General features: G+C 39.1%; 1 protein-coding gene across 4 annotated transcripts in view; it reads right to left on the bottom strand.

Moving 5' to 3' along the window:
• Nucleotides 1-583: 583 nt before the first annotated feature.
• Nucleotides 584-15,506, bottom strand: part of LOC106958489 (endothelin-2) — a 36,578-nt gene continuing 21,655 nt past the window's right edge. For all 4 annotated transcript variants that reach the window (XM_015050408.1, XM_015050409.1, XM_015050406.1 and 1 more), the window contains 3 exons: nucleotides 8,917-9,070; nucleotides 3,284-3,403; nucleotides 584-2,568 (listed from right to left, as the gene is read on the bottom strand). In XM_015050408.1, coding sequence (XP_014905894.1) covers nucleotides 2,466-2,568; nucleotides 3,284-3,403; nucleotides 8,917-9,070 — 377 coding nt within the window. In that variant the 3' untranslated portion in view covers nucleotides 584-2,465. The remainder of the gene's footprint in view (nucleotides 2,569-3,283; nucleotides 3,404-8,916; nucleotides 9,071-15,506) is intronic.

Below are 15,506 nucleotides of genomic sequence, written 5' to 3'. Positions count from 1 at the left end.
AAACTTAAACCTTCCATGTGTTTGTGTTTTGTATAAATCATGTTGCCCTTTTTGCAGCTCTATAACTGGTACTCAGTTATTATTTAGGATCAAGATGCCCTGCTGAAGGCAAGGAGATGAAAACCACTCTGAGTTTCTGAGGTTTCTCAATCTGTATCATCAGTTTCAGGTTTTTTTTTATGTATTGTTGTGTTTCATGTCTTTGTTCTTTTTTATGTTCATGTGAACCATGAGTCTGTTGAACTAAAGCAATCATGGTGGGCATCAACATGGTTGAATTTAGCGCCTTAGCTTCTGCCTAAGCATGTTGTTATAGTGCTTTAATGTTAACGTAGCTAACATTTCAGTTAGCAGTGCAGCACACCAACTCTTCAGGGACACCACAGCTTTAACATGTTTTCTGAAGTTCTTCTGCCCCCTTGTGGTCAAACGTCGTTAACTACATCGCAAAAATGGGTGAACAGGTTTTGACTTTCTCACGTGTCATTTCATAGAAAACCAGAGGATTTGAACATATTTGTAATGAATGTTTTGGGTTTTTAAGTAACAACATTTGACCACGATGAAGAGACGGAGAGGATTGTAGGGTTAGACATGAAATAAATACTTTATTTTACACTCTACCATCTGTGTGCATTATTCTTCAGCGATACTTTAACATGTCGGAGGAAAAAGCAAAGGTGCAGATATAAACACAGAGAAACAGCAAACAGCTGTTACTGCTGGTTGATGCATGCATTCATGGAAGAAATACACAAAACGTTATGCGAAGCAGCAAAAACATTTCTTTACAGACAGATATATTATTATTATCATTAATATTATTCATATTCACACGATGAGTCTGCAACTCTGACAGCAGCTGAAATCCTCACAGTCCTTTTCCCGATTATCGTACAATTAGTCTTCGAACGAGCGGTTTTTATCTGTAATTTATCATCCCTCGTCAGTCATTCAGTCCCTTTTCTGAATGTTAAAAAGGAGATTCAGAGCAGAGCCGTTGAGCCCAGCATAAAGGAGCTTAATTCACATCTAACAGAGTCAAACTGCAAATCATGTTTGAGAGGAACATTGTTTTCAGAAGAGTAGCTAGTAACAAAGACTCGCCTGAAATTAAGAAGCCAAAATCCAAAGAAAAGCTTCAAAAAACTGCAAAAATAATACTGTACTCCACTAGTTTCCACACCGTATGTTTCACTTTTGACCCTAAAAGCTGTTTTTTTTTTCCTGTTGCTGATCATGATATGATGGAGTAAGAGAAACAAAAGTCAGACATTCAAATAAAAATAAAATCTCCATTCAGAGCCATTTTTCTGTTAAAAAAATGAACTGGACACAATGTTCTCCTTGGTCATGAAGCGCTGCTGTTAAGACAAATAACCTCTTATTGGTGAGCTGCCAGATTTATTTTCAACATCTGTGAACTGGCTGTTCACAGAGCGTTGTATCTGAGCATATTCACAGAAAGTTTAGTGGAAGGAAAAAGTCAGATGGAAAAAGGTGTGAACGCAACAGGCATAATTATATATTAACTGAAAGCAGGATTTGGTATTTCACTTGTTCAGACTTATCTTGTGTCAAATGGACACAGACTGTCCATTTGTCTGATTTTTGTCCCTTTTACTGCACCATACAAGCTGTAGTAAGATTGAAAAGTGTTTTCTCCCTTCAAACATTCTTACATTTTGTGACATAACAACCGCAAACTAAAATGAATTTCATTGGGTCTCCTAAACCCCAACAAATCATCCCAGAAAAATAACTTGAGTTATATCAGGTAGAATAAAGTTTTGTCACAGATTTTCAATTGTACTTTGACTAGACCATTCTAACTCAGCAGGTATAGTGGCTAACTGGACATCTTATATGACTTATATGTTTGTTGATTTGTCATAAACTCCAAAATAGATTTTTACAGTTTTCTTTCAACATGTTCCTACTCTTTTCCAGACTTGTGGTGTGCAGCCAACATTTGCCCTTAACCTCTACAACCTGAGCTGTGGATTTCTGCAGCTCCTCCAGAGATACCAGGAACCTCTAGGCTCAGTCTGTTTAGGCGGACGGCCCTGTCACATAAAATGACCTAAACATGTAGTGAAGTTTATGGTTGTAATGTGACAAAACATAAAAAGTTGTGGAGTTTTTACTGTGGAACTCTCCTGTAAAGCTGTAAAGACTCCCTGGACGCTCAGGTTTGAGGTTTTCTGCGGATCGGCTGTTTCTAACCGGATCTAAACCGGATTGGAGTCAACACAAAGGTCACATGTTCATACTTTTTGTGAGCCAAAGCCTGTCAGTGTTCAAAGCTCCGGTTCAAACATCATCATCATCATCACATTAACAAAAAACGTCACTGTACACGACCGGACCGGCGTGACGTACTAACGGGTCCGATATGAGTTGCTTTAGATACTTTAAGGACTTCGGTTCTGAAGAGCTGGTGTTAGTGGTGAGGCGCCGCCGTCTCAGGTCTGGTGTTTGAGAGCGTGCCGGCTTCTTTTTTCCCACAATGCAGTTCTGTAGCTCTTCATCTTCTCAGTCTTCCTCTTCACAGCAGCGTTCTCCTCCCTGCAGGAAAAAAAGAGACAAAATAAAACAGTTTTAATGTCTATTTAAATGTAGGGTTGTTATGAAGCCAATAAATATGAACAATTCTCTTCTTATAAAGACGGAATAGAATAAATATTTATAAATCTGAAACTGTTTTTTTTTAAAGAAACTATGAATGATTTTGGTGATTATACTCAACAAAATGTAACATTTGCTGCTAGTCTCTCACCTGGTGACTGTATTTTGTTTTCATGACTTTATTTTTATGTTTTTAATGATATAAAGCAGTTTGAACTGCTTGTTGCTGAAATATGCTACACAAATAAACTTGATTGGTTGATCCAGTCCTTTGAACATTTTAGGTATTAAATAAGACATTTTAAAATTACTTAGAAAAAGTGAAACGGGCTTCATCACTGTTTTTAAGAGACAAACAGACTCAAACATCATCAGGGAGTGAACCGGCACTAATATTTACAACAATGCAAGGAACCAAATTTGCAAATATAAAATGTAATACAGTGATTACACATTGTGTCCATTTGTGCTTGTATGTTTATTTGTCTGCAGAGTTGCAGGAGGAGGAAATCTAAGTGTTGGATGAGCAGCAGAAGGGAAGAAAGAGGCGGTAAAATCCCCCACCAGGCCCTGCAGCTTATTGTCTCTGTTTTTACATCCAGTCCATGTTTAAATCAACATGCATGTGTGTGTGTGTGTGTGTGTGTTCACCCACAGTGTTTGTATGTGCTCAGAGCAGAAGCTGGAACACTCTGTGTCCTGTGAGTCCGTACAGAAGCAGCGCTGCAGCTCCCTCCGCAGGCGCACCGACCCGAATCCGTACGGCACCACTTGGCTGCAAGACAAAAGATTCAGCCGTTTATTTTAAAAATACTGAAATAGTTCTGATAAAATGGCTTCAATGCTAAAAGATTATCTGCTTGAAACTGGAGGATCAGTTTGATTCTACACAACCAGTTAAATATTTAGCTGGGAGCAAAAGTTTAGTTTGAGGCTAAATATTTAATATGGAAGTAAATATTTAGTGCCAATTTCCAAGATGTATTTTCTTTTGAATATATTTGATGTGCATCTCATCAAAGAAGGTTAATTTTATTAAATATTTATATTTTGATTAAAAAAATATGCATGAATATACATTTCTACTTCGCAGCATCTTGGGATTCATTCAGTCTTTCTTCCTAAAGTTTAACATTCAGTCCGTTTTCGGTGCAGGAACCTCTGAGTTTGTTTTTGTTCAAACTTCACAGGAAGTTTCTGCAGTCAGATTTATGAACGGGGACATCTGACAGGTCTTTAATAGTCTGACATTTTTACACAATAAGTCTATATTTCTTTAATGTGGATATTTGTGGCATTGTTTTTTCAGAGTAGAGGATTTCCGTGAATTCAGTATTTACTGCTCATGACAGATAAACCTGAACTCAAAATAAACTCGAGCTCACGATTACAAACTGGAAGGTTTGGAAAGGATTTCCCAGAAATCCATCAAAGAGCTGCAATTATCCTTCTGTGAGCCAAAGTTTAATACGAACCACAAACATGGCTCCTGTGATCCGTTCTGAGCGGGTTTCTGGATGTGCGCGGTGCCGAGCGGCTGCAGGTTAAAGCCGGACCCTCGGCTGCATTAATGCGACCGCAGCGGGAACCGTCTGCAGCTGAACGCCTCAGGGTTAAATAAAGGTGTAACAGCAAATTAAACCAGAATTGCTTCCAAATGGAACATTTTTGAACCAAATTTAGACGTGTAAGAGTTGAACGCCTCTGTTATTGGCACCACATCTGGATCTCATTTCCCCCCCATAGCTGGAGATAACATACAGCCCCTTTCATCTCCTCCTCCTCCTCCTCATTTCTACAATATCATTTATTTTCCTCTCAGCAGCTTGTTGACCTCCCTGCTGCTGCCTCCACCTGAGTGTCAGAGGATCCTTCCTTGGGTTACAGGAGGAATAAATCTGGGTGACCTGAACTACTGAACTGCGGCTCGATGAGTAACGGCAGAAACTCGATGTTTCTTCCCAGTTGTTTTTGCCAGAAACATCAAACAGCCCAGAAATCGGTGCCAACATTTCCTCTGCCTTCATCGATGAGTGGCAGCTACTGGACGGCTGCAGGTCTGATGACCTCTGCAGCCTTCTGGCTTTAGAAGAACCAAACGTCTGCAGCCGGACCTGTAGCTGCTGTTGGAGTTATTTTATGACCGCAGCTGCAGCCACACGTTTACATTCATTCATTCATCATCATCATCATCATCATCATATACTCGTCATATTTCTCCAGCTGTTTGATAGAAAGCTGCCTGATTGAATCTGTTATGGATTCACATCATTTTACATTCAGACTTGATGTCCTTCTGTTTTCCCCACTGAACTGTTTCAGATCAACAGGTGATAACAAGATAACAAATGATGACATTTGAAAGATTCATAGATTAGGAGTAGCAACAATTTATTCCACTCTGACTTAAAGTTTTCCAGCATAATAAAACAATTTCAGGTTATATTAAAGCATCTCATTCAGATTTAAGTCCATACTTTGACTAGGCCACTCCAGAACTTTATCTAGTTGTTTTTCTGAATCATTCAGATGTGGATCTGGTTCTCCTTCATGCAGAAAAGCATTCCCAGATCACTATGCTGCCTCTACCGTGTGTGACAGCAGTGCTGATGTTCTTCTGGGGATTATCATCATGACTTTTTTAAGTGATGCAGACTTTTGGATTCTTTTGATTTAACAGTGATTGGTTTATATAACTTTTTCCTTACAAAAATAGAATCATTTGGAAACTGCATGTGTTTATTTGGAGGCACAGAAACTAGAAATATTTAACTGCCTGCATGAAGATTTTCCCCTCTTTATAAATCAGAAGAAATCCTCGATGCGTTCCAACGTTTGCCTCCATTTTCTGTATTTTAAAATGGCTGCAGTTGTGTGCTGTAAAACTGTTCCCTCCTGGAAAAGAAATAAGTCCTTAAAAGCCCTAGAAGAAGAAGGTTCATGCTGAGTACATGTAGTTTTGATTTACTTCCACCAAACACAACAGCTCCCAGCTTTAATACAGAATGTCTTTTTTTTACCTGAAAATATGACCTGACAGCTGCTGACACGAGAACAAAAATCTGCCCAAACATCGGCGTTGCCATGGACACCGAGGCTGAGAGTACTTAAGCCATATTAGTCAACGTTTGGCTGATGTTTATGGCGGTGGCTGCCAGATAAACTGCTCCATGTGTCTCCTTGTAAATCAAACGTGTCCAGATGTTGAGAAAACGTTGATTGAGTTTGGTTCTGCCGTTCCTCACGTCTCTCATCCCGTCTTTCACCTGGACTGAAGAGGCAGCTATCGAAAACACAAACTCCTCGTTTACTGGACATTTCTTAGGGTGAATGTCTGACTTTAATGCAACATTTACTTTGGTAGGTCTCTTGTTTCACTCAGTTTTTCCTCCCCAATGATTCAGTTGATGTTTGATGTTTTAACAACCTAATAAAAAACTGAAGTGATGATTTAATAATCATCACCAAATCAGTGATGATTTATTTTCCAGCCTCTTCAAGGCTCTCAGTTAAAAGATGGATAGTTTTGCTGATTTGTTAACTTTTATGTAAATTAGACTTTAAAAAGGATTTTTGTATTTTTAAATGATCTAATTCAATAAATAGCAGGATTTATTGAGAAAATGATACAAGAAATGCTTGTATCATTTATTGTTGGTATTTTTCAGATTATTTTTATTTTTATCATGAATGATTGACAGAATATTTATGTGTAAAACTAAATGCACAGTGTAACATTTTGCAGTGCAACTTCACAAAGTGACACCAAAACAAAACAAAGCAGCCAACATTCCCAGTTAGCAGCCAACATTCCCAGTTAGCAGCCAACATTCCCAGTTAGCTGCTAACTGGGAATGTTGGAAAAATATTAAAAAGGTGAAAATAAGAAGAAACAAAATATTATCAGTAGAATTTTGTGAAAAAGAAGTATTGCCACAAATAATTTAAATTGTAGAATGACTCTAGGAATGCTGATAATTAGATGATGTGTTTTCATTTCTAAACCTGGAAAGTTGGCTTACAGAAGAGACGAATGCTTTTAAGAGAATGATTTAAGACGAAAGCGACCGCAGCGTTTAGTGGCAGTTAGTGATGGTGGGCACTGCGACTGCTGTTTAAGAGCTTTTTATGGAGAAGGCAGGAAGATCTCCTGTAACCACACTGCTATGTTTAGACCAAACCAACAATCTGAGACACTTTGGGATCCTCTCTGGAAGCTATTTTGGTGAAACCCGTTTTTTACTTGACCTCAACTTAATTAATTTTGAGTGTGACTGTAAAGACCTTTAATTCAGCCTCAAAACATCTGCAAATTTATGGGAAATGACAAAAAAAATGAGCGTTAGCTGTTACTTGAACTGACGGGAAACACAAGGAGAGTTTCAGAAATCAGGCACATTTGATCAATCTATAAAAAACACTTTCCTCATTGGTTCCACTGATATTACTTTTTAGTTTTACAAGTTTAAGTCATTTCTGAGGAACATTTCAGTCTGCATTGGTAAGCGATTTCTAAAAGGGAGCAGCCTAGGAGGGGTTAACTGGTTGTGGGTAAAGGAGCATCTGACTATAATAGCCTTAAACTCTTGAGGTTTCTTCATTCTGTTGTTAAAAGTTTCAAGCCGGCTATTTAGGAAACCAGAGGAAACACTCCAGAAATTACCTTCTTTAGGAAAGATGTGCTTTCTTATTACCTCCACCACAGCTAACTGCTCAGTCATTGCTTGTGCATACTCAACTAAAATCCAGTTAATTGGAGGTGATTCTGAATGGAGATCCTCTTATTTAAAACCAGGCAAATTAAAAGACACCCATGTGGTCCTAACAATGTTTCAGTGACATTTTGGCTTCTTGACTCAGGTCTCTAGTCTAACTTACACATGTATTCCTGTGGCGTCAGTAAACCTTTCACAGGCAAAGTTTGAACTTTATGGGGAAGGAGCTGCGTTGTAAATAGCTACATTCACTTCAGCAACGTTTTAGGGCCGAAGTTACCTAAAACAGTCCAGGACGGCAGGCACCACTCTGGTTCTGGGACCAGAAGTTATCATCAGGCACTCGGCATGGCGCCTAAACTACCTGACTGAGGACCCGCTACTTACCATTTTTAATACTCTACACAGGAGTCCTTAAGATGATGGAGCAGATGTAAAATATTGCAAAATGTGTCTTGATTACAATCAATATTCTCATAATATCTCAACATGATGGTTTCTGTATATTAAAAAAAGATTGAAATGAAGTTACCATCAGCAGGAATTAAAACCAGTTTAAACCTAACTGGTGGCCTATAAAAACCTAATTTATTACCAAGGAATCACCCCAGGAGCATGATGGGTAAGATCTTTGCAACCTGACGTTGCAGAACATGCTGTTGGTGTGAGTTTCACAAAGTCTGAATGAATCTGTTGATAAACTCAACGACAGATTTCTGCATCCTGTCTGCAAAAATGAGCGTAATCACAGGCTCTTCGTCCCAGCAGCTGTTTAAATCACTGCTGGTTTCTGCAGTTACTTCCACAGTTTTACTCATTTTCAATTACATTTCTGCTGATACTTTCACATCTTTGTTGTTTTGAACAAGTTGTGTTTTGTTCCATGTCATACATTTTATAAAACATCCTGGATTTGTGTGTTTTGATTGTTTTGTACATGTGGATGGTTTCCCGGGACATCTGGTCTGAGTTTCGTGTTAGCATCCTCATTAGAAACATATTCTCTGGGGGAAACCATGACGTCTTTGACATTCTTCCTCCCAGCTGGGGAGATTTATATCAGCAGAAACCTCACTCTGGAAAACTGCTACTCTCTTCAGAAAATGTTTGACTTTAGCTAAATTAATCAGGTAATGTCAAGCATGCAAAGAATAACTTTTTAATTAAAGAGGCTTAAACTTTACTGCAGCATTTGTTCTTCATTTATCACTGATCTTGGAAAATATTATTGGATTGTTGTCTTTTAATTAGAGGTTGTAGAAATGATTTCAGATCGTTTGTGTCCAACAGATTTCTGAAGAAACTTGATGTTAGTTAGAGATGCAGTTTCTACACATCTGTAAATGTAATGACTTTAAACAGTGATGAGGAACCGGGACCACAGAGACAGTTTGTCTTCGTTTGGACTGCAGCTGCTGTTTGCATGTCCTCCCATCCTCCCTCAGAAACCCAACGGCTACTGCAGATTGAGTCTTATCTCTGCTATTCTTCATCATCAGCCCAGCACTCCAGCTCAGCCATTACCATGATAACAAACTCCTAAAATGTTTAATGATGACCTCCGTTTCCTCACCTCGGGGTGTTGACCCAGACGATGCCGATGTGACAGAAAAAAATACACTCCTTGTCTTTCTGGTTCTCACAGGAGCAGCGCTTTTCCCGCCGGTGGGCTGTGTGGGCGAGCTGCGCGAGGGGGCCCTCCTCCGCCACAGGGCTCATGTCAGATGCTGGGAAACATAGGAAACAAAGTGATTAATATGAACTATAAGCTCCAAATGAGCAATCTTTCAGGTAAAACATTTACATTTTGTTTTTATTGTTGAAGGTAGAGAGATCATCTCAATGCCAGTGCAGTTACAGCCAGGATGAGAGGCGACATGAGGTCTGAGCATCACACCTCTGCACATTCAGACAAAAAACTGCTGTAAAAAATCTAGTTTAAAAATTCATGGTGTCTGAACGGCCCAGTTCAGATCATTTCACCCGAAAAAATATCTGATTTGTGCCACTTCCAATATTTGGTGCTAAATTGAATAAATATCTGCTAGTTTTCACAGCCTGGACAGTCATGTTGCATTTTATCGGACTTTTACATCACCGACATGAGACACGGTCACAATTCAGCAACAGAAGGAGCTGAAGAAAGAAGTGCTAACATGTTGGATGAAGGTAATAAAAACAGCAGAAATTGGCTTTGATAACACCGTCAGTTCTCTTTGCTGTCTTTCTCTTTCAAAACTGATCAATAATTGGACATTAGTAGTTCTGTAAACAACGCGCTGCCGTGTGACGTTCTTCTTCTGCACTTTAGGTTCACAAACCATTCACACAAAAGTCTGATGGAAGTTATAATTAGTTAGTAATGTAAACAAAAGCAAACAAATTCATATTCCAGCATTTGAAAGACTTTTTGTCCCACTTGTGAAAACTCAGTGTGGTGGAACCCCAACATGCTGGACACACTGATCCCATTCGGGCCGTGGTTCCGCCTCATGCTGTGGAAAAGCTTCTCTTCAGCAGGAACATGGCGGGATGACGGACGGCGTTAATACTGGACGATCCTGGAGGAAAGTCACCACACAGTTCAGCTCCTGTATAATATTTTGAAACTGTGCCGGATTAGAGAGAAGAGCAATGGTGATGGAGTTTCTGCTTTCTTTGAAATCTTTCGTTTGTGCTCAACGATAAAAATCTGTGAATAGGTGCATTTTCCGCCATTACCCAACCACACATGGATGTGGATCCAATCTACAGCTTCTTTTTTCTTTGTCTGCAACATTTTGTTTGGGATTATTTAGCATAACTGTGAAAATCTTCAAGGATCATGAATATTTTTACAAGGTTATAAACTACGCTTGGATCACTGGCAGCTTGAAAAAATACTGCGATGTAGATAAAAATCTGGCTTTTCTTTCAGTTCAACAAAGTAAGAAATTATTCAGCTTGATAGACACAAGGTTGCAGAAAGTAGTCCACAAACTACTTGGTGCAATAAGACGTTGGCTCCTGGCTGACAAACTCTTCCTTTAGCTGTTGGTTTCTAACCCTTATATCTGGCCTCACACCAGTAAACTGCATAAAGGCCACAGCATGAACGAAAATAATGCACTGCAGCTCAGAGTCTACACCTGAACACTCACTGGCACATAACAACATGCACATAAGGGCATGTTAAAACCAGCACTCAGGACCTATAAAGCAGAGAGAGACCACAGATAGGCTTTGATGTAGCTTACAGCGCACACGGGAATGTTTGGGCGTCTATAGAGGGTTTTACACGACAGGAGCAAAATAACACCTCTCCTCTCTATAAACGCTCCAGTCTTCATGCTGCTCTGTCCTGGAGAATGAAATACTTGAGGTTGTTGTTCATGTAAAGTTTCAAAGGAAGCTGTTATTTTGTGAACTGATGCACAAAAACTTCTGGGATCCTTTGGCTAATTTTAGCGCTTTGGGTTCGTTTTATTTTTAGGAACATTCAGTGGCCTCTCAGGACATCTTGGAAAACAGCACTGACTCATTTAACTCTTTAGGAGAAGAACAAAGTCTTTGTGAAACTGAAACATAATATTTCTCAATATAAAATCCTCAGCGCCGTGTGGACGCAACCATCCATGGACTTTAGACCATATCTGAAACATTCGAATCTGAAATTCCTCGGCTCAATGCAACTAAACATGACTGGTAAAGCAGCCAATCAGAAGCAGCCATCATTTTACTTCATGCTGATTGGCTGTCGATGTTAGTGTCTGCAGTAGTTGCTAAGATGGTTTCAATATTAATGCATATTAAGGTATATTTTGCATTAATACTGAAATTCCTTGGCACAGTGGAATGTGTTAAAATAGGCAGTTAGAGGGAGGACCTATAAATAAATGTAAAGTTCTAATCAGATCCAGAAGTTATGCTAACGCTAAAGCAGTATACCAACAAACTAACTTCAACCAAAGCAGAAAACTACCACATATTGGCCTGTTTATGAGAAAATGAAAACATGAGTTCTCCTCTGGGTCGGCTCTCAGTAGCATCTGTCACCACAGCCAGAGATTCATCCATCAGTCACAGGTCAGCAGATGATGAAGGAGCAGCACAATGTCCAGCTGGGCTTTAAACGGCAACATCCACATCCAGCTAACAAGATGTCTGTTTAATGTTTCCACCAGTTGGAGTTTGTTTTATGAACCAGAACCCAGAGTTTACTCAGGAATACTGTTTCCATTTAGTCTATTTTGATTTGGTGAAACATAAAATATTAATATAAATGTGCTTGTTTCGGAAAGAAAGAAAAAACATTCCAGGAATTAGCGACTGCAGCAGGTTTCTGAACGCTGCAGGTGAGAAGTCAGTCTGGGTTGATTTCACAGATAAACTTCCTGATGGATTAAAAACCAGAGTTGGAACTGTGGTGTTCAGCTTGAGCTTGGAAAATTCATTTCTTTCAGATTTGTCACAGTTTGGACAGCGGAGAGCTCAGGAGGTCACAGCGACTGGAGGACGCCTGCAGGTCAGAGTCCTGAGCGCCGACAGGTTGGAGGCGGCGCTGAAAGGCGATGTCACGCCTTTTAGCCACGGTCATCGTGTATCCAAAAGCACACAGAGCGCGCCCTCATTCAATTTCCTGCCTGTGGACACATTGGTTTATCCATGCAAAGTTAAACAAGCAGCTCACATGTCTCAACCTCACAATCTGAGGAACTGTGTCTTTTCACCAGTCTGACATTCTGCCAGGTTATTAAATTCAACTGTCAAAAATAATATTTGACACGGCTTCTTTACATGAGATTTTGGAGTTCAGTTCTTCCATTTATTCCCTCATGTAAACACAAAGTATTGGAGCAAATCGATTCTTTTTTATTCTTCTGTTTCTGATGTGATTTATGTTCAAACTTCCACTTTTTCCCAGTTAAAATGGATGTTAACCTTTTTCCTGTCCATTGTTTTTGCTCTGCTTGTATGATTTATAAATCTAAGCATTTTGTGTACTTCTACTCTCTCTCATCACAATAGTACTTACACATTCCCATGTAAAAACAAAACGCTCGGCCTTTTCATTCGCTGCCCTTTAAGTTTATAAACTGGATTTTCTCCTAAAATGTTGTGAACACATAAAAAGCCACCAGAAGATTCTGGTTCAAGACCTGCTTTGACTGGAGCTTTAGGGACTTTAGCTGCCCAGATCAATGCCCGAATCAAACTAAACATACTGAAAACATTTTTTTTAAATACACAAGAAGATCAAAAGTTAAAAATTCAAAAGGTCCCTTTCTTTTCCTTTCCTCAAATCTCAACACACCGTTCTTTGAATGATGAAATCCATGTGTTCACCCAAATAAATCTGGTTCCTGTTCGTCTAACAGCTTCTCTGACAATCCTTCAGCATGTTTTCACTTTGCATCTACTTCAAACTGACCTTAAAACTTTTTCTGCAAAGATCAGGAAGACTTTTATGTCTGACCCTTCAGCAGGAATCATTTGGCTTTTATTAGATGTTAACATATTTCTGATGATGGTGGTTCGACACACAGTCATTCAGGCTGTTTGTCAGGTCATTGATCCTGCTGAAGCCTTTTGGACTTTCCAACAAACCAAGTGAGGCTCCCAGATGTCAGACGATCAGACAGTCGGAGGCCGGAGTGTCAAACGTGGGTGAATGTTTTAAAGGGCCGGTTGTGCCAGAATGAATTGATAAAAATCTCTTAACTGTTAAAATATTATTAACAGTCTCTGCATTCAACAATTTCATCTTAAAATTAAATAACATTTAACATCTTTTCACACTAATTAGTTCCTGCAGGAATTTTTTTTTTACAATTTTTGTGACTTTTTTTACATTCAAAATGAGAAATTTTGCAATATTTTATGAAAATGTAACTTTTTGTTACCTTCTGTTATTGATCATGGACTGCAACTTGAATTCAAGTAAAGTTGAGGCTGTAGTTTAGTAGAAGTAAGAATTACTGCCACCTGCAGGTGGGAGTTAGTAATGTCTTTAACCATTTCTGAGGAAAAATTGCAGCAGGATAAAATACCTTAATGCAAAAAAAATGGGGAATCTGTTGATTTTGTGTGGATTTCTCAATCGTGAAAGAAACTGATTGATAGGATTTGTCAGAATACAGAAAAACAGCTTCAATTTTATTGATAAAATTATATTTAAACTCACAGCTGTTTAGAGTCTAGAGGGCCACATAAAATACTTTGCAGGGTCAGAACTGACATGTGGTCCAAAGGAAAAGTGTCAGAAAATGACACAAAAACCGAAATTTAAAGTCAGAGAATTAAAAAAAGAGTAAAACTGTAAATGTTCAGCATGTCTGAATCCCTGTGAAAACCTTCAGCAGAGTAAAACATTCCTGATTTAAACCTGAACTGCATCAAACGTGTCTGAGAAGGATGAACTTTCACCTTCCTTCCTGAAAGGCTTCAACTCTTCAACCACAGACTCTAATGGTGCCAATATCAAACTTTCCTCCTCTTCCAAAGTCCAGTCCAGTCAACTCATCACCTGAAGGTTCCCGGCTGTCATCGCCGTTTCTTCCTCACCAACATAATTCAGTCTCATGAAGGACAAACAATCTCACCTGACTTGGTTTTGGTTTCCTGTCTGCCCTGAATCATGTCAGGTTAGAGTCGGCCATCGATGAATCAGACACGTCTGAAAGCTTTCTGAGCTGCAGGCATTTCAATCTAAAACCTAGAAGTCTGTTTAACCAGCAGTCATTAACTGCCTAGAGCCTAATATCAAACCCAGTGGAGTGAAAAAAGGTCAGAAAGGCTGCAGAGGAGCGCTTCAGATTCTTACTGAAGTTTACTTTCTGTTTGTTCAGAGCTGCTGGAGGATCGACGCTCTGCAACCGGCAGACCAAACTCTGCGGCGCAAAATCGGTTCTGGTAAACGAGCAAATCTATCAGCGGTTTCACAGTCAGTGAGGTTAGATTCAAAAGTCTGAGCAGCTCAGAGAAGTCTCCTGCTGCTGTGAAAAGCATAAACAAAACTAGAAAAAAGATGTTAAAACAATAAAACCACCAGCATTTTACCAGGATGTTCTACGATCTGTTAATGGAAGCCAGAGGGAGGCAAACCACATGCAAGCATTTACTGCTTCGATGTTCGTCTTGAGCCAATTTGAAATTTAAGTCCTGAGATGTTTCAGAATTGCTTGTTTGTGACGTTCCAGCTTCAGTTGTAAAAACTCAGACTAATATTATTCATGTCTGCTGCCACATCTGTAACAATACCAGCATTTTCCTCAGTGTGTGAGTCAAAACACAAACCCGTGTCCTGCCTAAGACGGGACATCAGATTTCATGCTGAAAGCTGGTAGTTTATGGTTTCCCTGCTCCGGGCCATGAGTCATGCTTTATGGATGCAAACACAACATTTTTTCCATTTCACATCTTGAGATGTTCTGTCTCCCCTCCTGGCAGCAGTTCAGTCCGCTGAGCAGCCGTCAGCAACGCGGCTTCCTCTCCTATAATTTCCTTTATTGTTCTGCAGTCTTTATGTGCTTCTATAAACATTCATGCTTTATGCAGCAAGTCATGGAAATTTGCTTGTGTTGGTTCACATGTATGTCTGCAGAGTAAAAGAGGAAAATCGCAGGTTGAGCTTTGAAACGACGACTGATGATGTTTGGCTTAATTAGTTATGATTAATCGTTAAGTTAATTTAGCAAATTATTAATAATGTTAGAATTTCATTCGCCAAAAGACGTTCACTCTAGACTATTAATATGGACTATTATTATTATTATTATTACTATTATAATAAACTTCCAACATGCACTTAAACCACTGAACCAAAAGGTGAAAAAACAAACTGATCAGATCAACCAACTAATAAATTATGACAATTGAATAATGGAAAAATATATAATTAACTAATTATTAACAGTCAAACTTTAGAAAAATAACAACAATGCAGCCATATTACAATTCATTATGAATGTTTAAACCTGAGAATAGAATAATCGAAGACGATTTTCATTCCTCCTTCTCTCTCTCTGCGTCCAGGAGGTTTCCTCTATGTGGGGTCAAAGTTCAGGTATTATTTGAACTTTTGAGATGCTAACTAACCGTTTCCAGCTGTAAAAGCAATACCTGGTTGCCATGGCTACACATTATAATTATCTGAAAGAACCCCCCCCCCCAATCAGAGCCAAC

This window comes from Poecilia latipinna, unplaced genomic scaffold (genome assembly GCF_001443285.1).
Source record: "Poecilia latipinna isolate Pla-1442-1.1 unplaced genomic scaffold, P_latipinna-1.0 Scaffold989, whole genome shotgun sequence".
In the NCBI taxonomy this organism is placed as follows: domain Eukaryota; kingdom Metazoa; phylum Chordata; class Actinopteri; order Cyprinodontiformes; family Poeciliidae; genus Poecilia; species Poecilia latipinna.
Note: the sequence above shows the minus strand (reverse complement) of the source record. Positions and strands in the feature narration are given on the sequence as shown.